At 45.3% G+C, this 11751-nt stretch overlaps 1 protein-coding gene across 2 annotated transcripts in view; it reads right to left on the bottom strand.

Moving 5' to 3' along the window:
• The window catches only part of LOC307015246 (uncharacterized protein), a 31750-nt gene extending 20368 nt beyond the window's left edge, over positions 1-11382 (bottom strand). Inside the window, exons 1-21 of one of the 2 annotated variants that reach the window (XM_079643752.1) lie at positions 11257-11382; positions 11109-11179; positions 10930-11025; positions 10720-10844; positions 10163-10306; positions 9997-10083; positions 9745-9909; positions 9572-9668; positions 9270-9487; positions 9032-9188; positions 8601-8809; positions 8401-8518; positions 8096-8295; positions 7913-8027; positions 7661-7830; positions 7494-7591; positions 7284-7414; positions 7003-7192; positions 6710-6851; positions 6505-6625; positions 6170-6434 (exon numbers count right to left, since the gene is read on the bottom strand). In XM_079643752.1, coding sequence (XP_079499878.1) covers positions 6364-6434; positions 6505-6625; positions 6710-6851; positions 7003-7192; positions 7284-7414; positions 7494-7591; positions 7661-7830; positions 7913-8027; positions 8096-8295; positions 8401-8518; positions 8601-8809; positions 9032-9188; positions 9270-9487; positions 9572-9668; positions 9745-9909; positions 9997-10083; positions 10163-10306; positions 10720-10844; positions 10930-11025; positions 11109-11179; positions 11257-11276 — 2745 coding nt within the window. In that variant the 5' untranslated portion in view covers positions 11277-11382 and the 3' untranslated portion in view covers positions 6170-6363. Of the gene's footprint in view, positions 1-6169; positions 6435-6504; positions 6626-6709; positions 6852-7002; positions 7193-7283; positions 7415-7493; positions 7592-7660; positions 7831-7912; positions 8028-8095; positions 8296-8400; positions 8519-8600; positions 8810-9031; positions 9189-9269; positions 9488-9571; positions 9669-9744; positions 9910-9996; positions 10084-10162; positions 10307-10719; positions 10845-10929; positions 11026-11108; positions 11180-11256 lie in introns of those variants that run through there. The other variant, XM_079643751.1, reaches the window with a different exon arrangement.
• Positions 11383-11751: the final 369 nt, after the last annotated feature.

Genomic DNA, 11751 nt, shown 5'->3' on the forward strand with positions numbered 1-11751 from the left:
TGTTAGAGGCAGAGCTGGAGTAGGACGGGGGATTGACACCAATCTCCCGGGGGGAGGTCACTGAGGTTGTCAAACAACTTCAAAGTGGCAAAGCCCCGGGGGTGGATGAGATCCGCCCAGAAATGCTGAAGGCTCTGGGTGTTGAGGGACTGTCATGGTTGACACGTCTCATCAACGTTGCGTGGAAGTCGGAAACAGTACCGAAGGAGTGGCAGACCGGGGTGGTGGTTCCCCTTTTTAAAAAGGGGGATCAGAGGGTGTGTGCCAATTACAGAGGCATCACACTACTCAGCCTCCCCGGGAAAGTTTACTCTAAGGTACTCGAAAGGAGGGTCAGGCCGATTGTCGAACCTCAGATTGAGGAGGAACAATGCGGATTCCGTCCTGGTCGTGGAACGACAGATCAGCTTTTTACTCTCGCAAGGATCCTGGAGGGGGCCTGGGAGTACCCTTATCCAGTCTACATGTGTTTTGTAGACTTGGAGAAGGCGTATGACCGGGTTCCCAGGGAGTCACTGTGGGGGGTGCTGCGGGAGTATGGGGTGAGGGGGTCTCTACTCAGGGCCATCCAATCTCTGTACTCCCAAAGCGAGAGCTGTGTCCGGGTCCTCGCCAGTAAGTCGGACCCATTTCAGGTGAGGGTTGGCCTCCGCCAAGGCTGCGCTTTGTCACCAATCCTGTTTGTAATATACATGGATCGGATTTCGAGGCGTAGTCGTGGGGGGGGGGGTCTGCAGTTCGGTGGACTAAGGATTGCACCACTGCTTTTTGCAGATGATGTGGTTCTGATGGCTTCATCGGTCTGCGACCTTCAGCTCTCATTGGATCGGTTCCCAACCGAGTGTGAAGCGGCTGGGATGAGGATCAGCACCTCCAAATCTGAGGCCATGGTTCTCAGCAGGAAACCGATGGACTGTCCACTCCAAGTAGGGAATGAGTCCTTACCCCAAGTGAAGGAGTTCAAGTATCTCGGGGTCTTGTTCTCGAGTGAGGGAACAATGGAGCGTGAGATGGGTCAGAGAATCGGAGCAGCGGGAGCAGTACTGCAGTCGCTTTACCGCACCGTTGTGACGAAAAGGGAGCTGAGCCAGAAGGCAAAGCTCTCTGTCTACCGCACCATTTTCGTTCCTACCCTCACCTAGGGTCATGAAGGATGGGTCATGACCGAAAGAACGAGATCGCGGGTACAAGCGGCCGAGATGGGTTTTCTCCGCAGGGTGACTGGTGTCTCCCTTAGGGATAAGGTGAGAAGTTCGGTCATCCGGGAGGGACTCGGAGTTGAACCACTCCTCCTTCGCGTCGAAAGGAGCCAGTGGAGGTGGTTCGGGCACCTAATTAGGATGCCACCTGGGCGCCTCCCTAGGGAGGTGTTCCAGGCACGTCCAGCTGGGAAGAGACCAAGGGGTAGACCTAGAACCAGGTGGAGGGATTATATCTCTTCGCTGGCCTGGGAGCGCCTTGGGATCCCCCAGTCAGAGGTGGTTGATGTGGCCAGGGAAAATAAAGTTTGGGGCTCTCTGCTGGAACTGCTACCTCCGCGACCCGACCACGGATAAGCAGGAGAAGATGGATGGATCCACAAAAAACACAATGGACGCTGCATAGGTCAGAAACAAGAGGAGACTGTGAAGTCCACCATAGACGGACCACTTTTGGACAAAATGTACTCTCCTTTAAAGGCAGCTCATTCTGGAATAGCCTCCCAACTGAGATACGGGATTGTCCCACTCTCAATAGCTTTAAAGGTCAACTAAAAGAATGGTTGAGAAATAAACAGACGTGCAGTCAGCGCTAAATGCACTTTAATAAAGGGGTATCTTCTCTTGCACTTTATGTAGCACTTTATATGTCGTAGCTGCTATATTGTACTGCCATGTGGTAAATACTTGTGTATGCTGCTCTTGCTCTTTTGAACTTTTTTCAAATAATGTATTTTGTTTTAGCTTTTTTTGTAAAATATAATGTTCTTAAATGTTTTATGAGGGACTGCGGATGGAAATTAGCTGAAATCTAAATCTGGCACTTCAAATGCTCTTCAAAACACAACTGAAAGTCCATGAAACTTGTCTTTCTGTATTTGTGAATGAAGCGCCATCTCCTGGTTAAAACCTGGAATTGAAAATCTGGCAACGCCCTCTTGGAAAATAGTGGGAGGGCCTAACATTCATCTATACTGGTCTTAGGCAGGTCGTAGGCAGGAAGCTGGGGTCTGAAATTCAGTGCTACATCTGTAAGTGTTCATTACTGTGCATTGTCCGTGCCAAATAAACGATGAAATGAAACAATAGATAGACTAAACAGCTGAGGACACTGAATCACATTTGTTGTCGCTTATGGCTTGGGGTCATCAACACCCAGAGAAGGATGTGCTCCAGGTGTCCCACAGCAATAACTATCTCTGACAGAGAGTTGTCCCGTCATAAACTGGCAAAATCAACAATATGATAGGGCAGCCCCTCCTTATGGGAGATAACGGCTGCTCAAGGTTGGTCAATTATTCCCCAACAATGACAATATTCATAGAAAAGGCAATTGAATTCTACAAAGAGGTGTTATCCTTCTCGTCTAGTTATGTTGTACAATGCTGCATTGATTTGGGGTCAATAGCTCACATTATATGGAAGCCATTTGTTGAAAGATTTGTTTTATATTCATATAAAAAAAAATAAGAGGGACTGTTGTGGATATTTTAAACTCGTCAACACTGTAAAGATGTACAATGAGAGTAATCAATAATAAACTGGTGAAAGCAGGCAGCGTTGTCTTTTAAGATCTTTATTCGAGGCGCCTCGAAGGTACATGTCTCACAGAGTATAGAGTAGTCTGCAGGAGTGCACACAGGGTATAATATGTGTGTGTGTTTTATAGAGGACTGATTGCTGTGCAGGAAGTAAAAGATAAGACAACTACAGAAAACTATTATCTTACAATCCTCCCTTAGGGAGGGCCGCATTCTTCAGGTACGACCTTGGCGGGATGCTCCCTTGTGGTTCAACAGGTTGAGTTGCTCCAATACAATTTCTAAGCATAATATAATCATTTGGCTTTACCATATAAAGTAACATAAGAAATTGCCACTACATTCCCCCCCTTTTGATCATATTTGATCAATCAAGAAAATAAAACAAATGACAGGATAGACTGATATAACACATCAATGAATACACTCCATCGCTGGTTTAAGTAAACACAGCATAAACATATCATGGAAAATGGCTGTTTTTGTGGAGGACAGACTCCGTATGTAAAAAGCAAAAGAATACTGAAAAGAGGGAATGGCAATTTTACACACAATTTTACAGTTCAGTGTCTGACTCTTCAGTGTCGGAATCAGTGGGGGCTGAATCTGGGTTGGTCGTAACTTTGTCAATGGTTTGAGGTAGAGCGGTGTATTGTACGAATGCAGAGGAGATCATACTAGAAAAACATTTCTTCATGAGGGGAACTACACAGCATGTACAACAGAGGAGCAAGGCTAAGATGGTGAGGAGTGGCATGACTATTCTGGCCAGCCAACCTTCCCACCCTCCCGATGTGAGCCAGGACCACCAGTCCCAGCCTACAGGGTCGTAGTCCACATCGTCAGCCTTCATGTCTGCCAGAAGTGCGTTAAGGTGTTGTATGGTGCGAGTCATGTTCTCTGATATGTCTGGAATGTATGTGCAACAAGAGTCTCCAATAACGTGACATAGGCCCCCCCCCTTGAGGCAAACAGAATATCTAGAGCAAATTGATGTTGTATTAGCATATTTCTAGTTGCTACCATAAACGGATTCAGTGCCTGAAAACCTTGAGTAACTTCGAAAGTGAGGTTTTCCAATCGTGTGTGTATTTTGTCTATATTATGAGCGTTATTCACGGAGCCCCACCAGGGGAACGCCCCGCTGAAACCCTTCTCGCCGTGAGATGTCATTGAAGCCCTCTTAGCCCTATGGTGGTCGGGATGTCTGAATTCTGGATAGTGGTGTGTGGTATGCATCAATGAGTCGAGAACGGTGATTGCTGGAGTCAAATCCACTAAGGTGCACGTGCCCGTCCAAAAGGGTGCTAAGACTTGATATAACTTGTTTCCGCACAGCCACACATAGTCTTGCGGAGCCCCTGCCCCAGCATCGGTAGGCCATGCTAGGAGAAGAGAGGTATGCGTGACATTAGGGAATGCTTGGGACGAATTGATTCTATCGGGAAATCCTTTTACTAGACAGTCTTTGAGATTGAATTTTTCAGCGCCGCATGTGTTTTTTATGATACGAGTACAACCCGTGGTTGTGCCAAGGTGTAAGCCTATGCGGTTTTTCCTTCTACTAATGCAGAGACTATGGGTAAGGTTTTCTAGACGGCTGGGGTGAACGCGTGCCACCGGGTCGTACAATTCGAAGGAGTTAGTCATCATCTCGGTGGAGTTTATTGCGCGCAGTGTGGCGTTCGCCATGTGCTCACATGGTGCTAGTGTAACTGCCATCTATTACATAGCAGATGTAGCCGTCTGCCCGCCCCAGCTTCCTAGGGTTGGGGCAAGGGAAGTAGTTACACGGGTCTAACTGCAATGTGCTATTTTCCTATTCTCCCAGAGTAATGTTACCAATCCCTGCTTTGATAAGCCCCTTTGACCATACGGTTCTCCCGGATTCCCCAACGTACCTTTTTGCTACTTTGATTAGAGGGTTGTGTACTAACCATGGATACATGAAGTAAAAAATAAGAGGGACTAAAATCCACCAGAAAGGGCAGTAGAAAAGCACAATGTTGCCGGCTTGAAGTCTGGGAAGAGAAGGGAAGAAGAGAAAGGAGGGAACACAGTAGGTACACCGGAGGTACAGTCAACATGTGTGTCCGTGCGGAACAATACCCCCAACCTGTAGTTCCATGAGTGAATTTTGATAAACAGTGATCACTACACAAGCCCCCCCAGAATTCAGAACATGGACACAATCCTCGCGTCCGGGAGGAAGCACCACAGGGGCCGAGGAGGGTGGGGCCGCAGGCGAGGGTCGGGCCATGGAACGGGCTGTCGGAAGGAGGCCGCAGGAGAGAGCAGGGGCCCAACGAGGGCGAGGGCATCTCCACCGGGGGGTGGGCCACAGCCGCATGTCTGGAAGAAACAGTCCCGTGAACAAGAAGTCGGGTTCTTTCGTACCTAGCAGGTCAAGTATCGTCTCCATGTGGTCGGAAGGCTTGCTGTCTCCAAGCGCCGGAACGATGTGGGAATGGCGAGCGACGTCCCCGGCCATTCCGCAGAGGACGCACCGAGGCTCAGTCCGTGTGCACGAGGCAGCCACGGACGTCTCCAAAAATCCGGCAGTTTGATAAAAACGGCGTTTCTAGACATTTTCGGTCCAGTCTTGGAAACTTCTGCGAGACTAATGTCAGGGTCACCAGTGTAGTGCCGAGAGAAGGGAGTCGGAGGCGATGCATCGAAGGTGCAAAGTTGGCTTTGAGTAGCAGAAAAGCACATGTTGCCGGCTTGAAGTCCGGGAAGAGAAGGGAAGAAGAGAACACAGTAGGTACAGTCAACGTGTACGTGCGGACCAATACCCCCAAAATGTAGTTCCATGAGTGAATTATGATAAAACAGTCATCACCACAGGCTTCACATTCCCTATGGAAATATGACAGTGTTAAAGAAAGTCTCAAACAATACATGTAATGAGATGACAAACTGAGAGAAACACAATGGATGTTAGATTTAACCGGGGTCACAGAATTTGATGGATAGCAGAATAAGCTGTAACACTAGTAGCCTACAGACTGCAGACTTGCTATACATCGCCAAAAATTGACCAAACGGTACCTGAACTGTAAGCAGGAAGAGATACACTTTGTATACAGTTATTCTGCACATTTGAAGTTCTGGTTTTTAAACTTAGAGTGAGCATTTCCAAGTATTTGAGGGTTGTCTTGCTCCATTGTTGTGTTTCCTAAAGGCGGAAGTGAGGACACGCAATCCCATTTTAGTGCATCTCCAGTAGGCGGGGCTTAACAATGGGGAAATAATAACTTCAGAATGTATTTCATTTAGCGCCTAACACAACTCATTTTGTTTATTATACAAGATATAAGTTCTACATATTTTGAGGATTCTCTGCATTTTGTTGGAGTTATGAGGGTACTGGTTGACACAAAATCTGCTTTTACAATTGACCACAGAAGATGCAACACATTGATAAAAGAGACTATGAATAAATGTGGCTTTTATTTTTTATATTCGTTTATTTTTCAAAATAAGCGAGTCGTTATCGTCATCCATCAATATAAAAGGAAGTACATTCATAGATAAAACTGTGTTCCCCTGGTCCTGGAGCCAAACAATGGAAAAATATACATAAGGTGCAAACGACAAAATGTAAACACTTCAGAAAATATTCAGAGGTTAGACCGAATAATTGCCCCAGAGGAGATCTGCTTTCGGCGTGTTGAGTCGGTGCTTCTTCGCTCTGCAAAACAAGTAAAGATTACCAGCTGCACATCCAGATCGACTACATTTGATCAGACTCGATCACTTACCCCTTTTTACACCTGCAGGTCTTGAGTAGCTCTGACCTGGAGGATGCACACACTGGCCTCTGCAGGAACCATCTGCCTGGCTGCTTGTGTCACAAATCACTGCATCACAGTGGATATAGATCTGTGGACAGACAGGATGATTTATTACACAGGGCTACATGCAGCAGTGGCCAAAAGACTCCTGATTTGGATTTACAAGTCTTACCTGGTCTTTCAGAACCTCGTCATCTTTAGTGAAAGTGAACATCTTTACGGAGAAGCGCTTGATGTGGGACGGGACTAAAACTCTGGAGTCACTCACAACGGGATGGAAAACTGTGGCATAGCCGTCATCGTGATTCTCACAGCTAGTGAAGGAATTCGAAAGTTAAAATAAAGCTGCCATTAAACGAAATTAGAATGCTTTTTAGTGGATCATTAAGACAGTGTTTACACAACTCACTTCTGACCAAAGGTCTCAGTCGAGAACATGTAGTAGTTAGTTTTGCAGTACATTACCTGTCCACAATGATGTCCCAGCTTGGCAGAGATGTCCTATCTTCATAAAGGGTTGCCCAACAGTTCTCAGCAATGAGTTCCAAGTGCGGGTCGGTAGAATGCATCAGCTCCACCTCAAAATACAGAGGCTGCCGCAGATATTTCACCACTGGATAATCCTCTGCTTGGTAGAAGAGCTCGTAGGATGGATCTGCAGGAGAAGAGTCCCGTTAGAGAAAGGAGGCCTGGACATTTACAGTGTTTTGTATGCATGAACAAGAGGTTGTAAAATTCCACCATGCCTTGGGCTAGCCTCATCTGCACCATCAGCTGCCCGGCGCCGATCTCTGCAGCGGGCTCAAAGGTTCTTGGTTTAGCGCTGAAGGCAACAGCCTGAGTCTTATTGACCACATAGAAGCAGGAAATGGTTTGCCTATTAGGGGAAAAATAAAATATATAAACACATACATTGAAGGTGTTAATCTCCAAGTATACAGAATCAAATATTTTACCTGTAATCAGGATCAACTGGTGATGTGTTGGCTGCTCCTTTGGCGTTGTTGTAAGACAGGCCGATCTCATTTTCATACATCATGTAGTTGTCAAAGAACTATTTAACAAAAACGCATTAACATTTGACAAAAAGCCCTTTTGATATTTAAATGTGATTTACACTCACCGTTCTGGTGGTTCCACAGGTATCCACACTGAAGGAGAAATATGCAAAGCGATCGTCGCTGAACTGTGGTGTGCAGGACTGGTCCTTTAGCGTCAGCTGACTTGGCTCCAGATTACGAGTAGATTCAACCTTCACAGCCACAGCCGTCATTGTGCCATTGGGGTGGCACTCTGGAGGAAGAAGCAGGCAATGTGTAAAGCAACAAAAATCCATCAATTAAAGCAGCAAATATACTTAGATGTCACATCTTACCAGTTGCTTTTAAGGGGAAGTAGCAAGCCAGATAGAGATCAGCAAGCACCCAGTCGTTTGCACGATCCAACAGAAGCAGGTCAATTCTGGATTTGACTGATTCTGCAGTGAGCAGCTGTGGAAAAGAAAGTAAAGTTGGCCAATGCAGAAGATCTATGGTGGGATGTTGTAGTTTTGACATACCTCGAAAACAGCGTCCTTGGCAGTGTATGGCAGAATGAGGCTGAGGTGTGTGCCGTTCTCATAGACATTGTAGTCTTCAGCCATCTCAGCCGTCAGCTCTCGAGGTCCAACGATAGCCTTGAAATTAGAGCCGTGACTCCCGAACTTCACGCTGATGTGAAACTGGTTCTGGTCACAGGTGCCAGCCATGATGGGTAGCACTAAAGCAGCAAAACATGCATTATCCATTTGATTGTGTAGCTTTTACTCCAATATGTTTGCTTTTGATAAAGATATTGTCAAAAGCAAATTCAATATGATCTCACCAACATCCTGCAGAGAGGCCTGCAGGTCGACCGGGAGAGCAAAAGGAGTTTCTTCAGGCAGGATGATCAACCCAAAGATCAGAGGGAGGAAGTAGGATGTAACCATGCGCTCAGGATTCTGCAACAAATGAAATAAAAGCTCAGCAACACTGAAAATATGCTGGTACAAAGTGATATTTTGAATCTATAATGTCACATACATGTTTTAAGACAACATCGGCATCAAAGGGCACTTGAAGAGAGAAGCTCTTGGCGCCATTAGCCAAGCTGTGTTCCTGGACTGTGAAGCCTTTGGCATTGCTCTCCTCAACAGTGAGGACCCCGGAGGAGAAGGTGATGTTCCTCAGCTCAACGTCATGGAGGAAGGTTCCCAAGAGAACGCTGAACACTCGAGTCTCTGGGACAGTGTCTGAGGAACAGAAAGTGGCAGGTTTACAAATTCTAAACCAGCCTCAACATTGATAGAGAACAATTGAGTAGTTGGCTTGAGTGCTATTTAAAAGTGCTCTTTGTAAGCAAAAGTGGATTTTGTACTTGGCTTCAAATCCCATCCAAATACACCATTTTGCAAAAACTGAAGACTTTATTTAATGGGTTTAGCATTCTTTAGGATATACTTTCATACTCTTACCATCCTGGACTTGGGGAGGTTGAGGCATCAGAGGGGTCATGATGGGGAACAAAACCTTGTATCTGGTATCATCTTGGGTGTCATCTTCCCTCCACAGTACCTCAAGCATGGGCTCCACGAAGTAGGTGATGTGGTACTGGTCATCTGGGGCATGGCTCTGCAATAATTCATGACATTTCAATAAAACATGCAAATGCACTAGTGACTCTTGCATTTCTAATCTAGAGATTTCCCCAACCTTGTAGTAACCATCAGGCGAGCCCACTGGGATCTCGACGACGATGTGGAAGTCTGTGGTGCTCAGTGTGTACCCCCGTGCGACCATCTGAGTTCTATCAAGCCTCTGCCCGTTGATGCCCATGTGCATTTCTGAGACTGTAATGCTGCCTTCCAACAGAGGAGTCACACGGCGAGGTACGTGCCAAGAGATCATATCCTCGGTGAAGAGGACGCCACCTGTTAATGACAAAATGGAGCGGTTGAGGTTAACTGTGCAACTATTAAGCTTACTGTGAAGGAAATATGTTGCTCAGGACTCACCTTTGGGACAAGCAGCTGCCAAGTTCACTACATTCAGACCCTGTGGTGCCATGTAGTAGGCGCTCACCCTGAAAACTTCCATGGGGATTCCAGCCACCTAAAGAGAGGAGAGGTTTAATATAATTGACAAGGAGGGAAAGGAAAGAAACACTGTATAGGAGTGTGTTGCTTACATCCTCTGAATAAGTCTCTGCTGTATTGTACGGGCTTCGCATAACCAGACGACTAGAGGTAGTTTTGGCAGCGTAGCCGGCTTGTTCAGCCTCTTGCAGCACCATGGCCACTGGTTCTGGGGTGTAAAACGTCATCTTCCAGATACCTTGTGATGCACCAGAGGCCTACAGGAAAGAACAAATAATAATTAAATCCTCATTGGTGTAGGGAGGAATTAAACTGTAGTATCTGAACAGTTTAATTCAACATACTTCAGGATTGGAGTTGAGCTTGTCGTCTTTACCATCCCGAGTCTGACCCTTAGCTTCAGCATCAAGGTTAGCCATGTGGTGCGAAACCTAAAACAGAAAATGGTGGTTATAGCATTCGTTTCCATACACACAAGATGGTGGAATCATCAATGTAAAGATGACCTACTTCCATGTAGTTCCTGTCACAGAAGATCTCCCTGGAGGCCCAGCGAATGTAGCTGCAAGTCTGATACACGTCATGACTGACCACGTCTGATAGATTCTCGCCATACATCTGGAGTCTCAAGCCAACGTTAAATGTAGCATCATCCTATAAATATATAACAACAAATTAAGAAAAAAAATCCCTAATATTCTTTGGTTCCAGCTTTTTTGTCATTGAAAATGTAATATCCTCGCCTTCAGGGACACATTTGAAGTCTAAATGGATATTTGTGTTAGCAACAAATGAGTCAAGAAAGTACCTAGCAGATGAATACAGTTTTGAGTGGAGCAGTGTTAACATTTTAGGGATGTACCAAACAAAAAAGGGAAATGTACTTCATGTCTTTTAAGGGTAAGGGGTTAAAAATTAAATTCAGGGAAACACAAAAATGGGAGTAACCATGAGCTTGTTGAGCCATTAATTCAGTCACTCGAGACAGAATTAGCAAATGTAGCCCCAACTAAACTTGGTAGAAAATGACATTGAATGCTGTTAAACCACTTTAGCTCAAAACAAACCTTGTTGTCCACAAAGCAGCCCATCAGGGAGGTGTAGATTCTGGTATTACCCCACGGGTCAGACTCCATGCTGTATCCGCACTGAGCAGCCATGCTAGGTGTCAACAAAATGTGCTTGGTGCCATCTGAGGGGAGAGAATAAGCTTTGTCAGGGAACCCTTTCCTCAGTGATGAACCAATCAGCTCATTATTAGCAGTGTAAGTACTTACTGATAGCCTCCACCTCAATCTGGTTTCCCACTGCTAAAGCCTTGTCCAACGACAGTCTCATTACATTTGCGGCACAGTCAGACCTTAACCCACTGCCTGTTAAAAGAAAAGGTTTGTGAGGAGAATTTAAACCGACTTAATATGCTGTATAAAATGACTTAATGAGAATTGAAGCTTACTTGATTGTGAATTTAGCTTCACATTAGGCCTGGCTTGACCCAAGATGATAGCTGCAGCCATCCATAACAAGCTTGAATACATAAAACACATCATTTAGAGACAATTAAGTACACACATAGAAATAAATCTACAAGAAATGTAACTTACATGTTCCCAAGCCTCAGCATGGTGCAGTTTGTAAGCAGCAAAACCAAAAAGAATACAGTCAGTATCAGAGTTTGGCAATGTCCAGCACACCTTCCAACAAAAACACAAGTCTAAAAGGAAGGGGACTGGATGATTAACTGAGACATCAGCAGCTGCTTTATATTCCACTTAACGACAAAACACAGGTGAGGCTTGCTAAGGATTCTACACACACACACACACACACACACACACACACACACACACACACACACACACACACACACACACACACACACACACACAGGGTGAGCTGATGTATGCCTAGTTTATTAAGAACATATTGTAAAAACATATGTATGGAAAGGAAAAACACACATTCTTCAGTAGTGTAAAAAAAGTATTTATGGTTCAGCAAAAGTAGATTTGTATTTGATATTATACATATATTACATTTTTATATTTCAAGAAGGAACAAAATAATCCACAATTAATAATAAATTCCACTTTTCCTTA

This window comes from Notothenia rossii, assembly GCF_949606895.1.
Source record: "Notothenia rossii genome assembly, chromosome: 8".
Taxonomy (NCBI): Eukaryota; Metazoa; Chordata; class Actinopteri; order Perciformes; family Nototheniidae; genus Notothenia; species Notothenia rossii.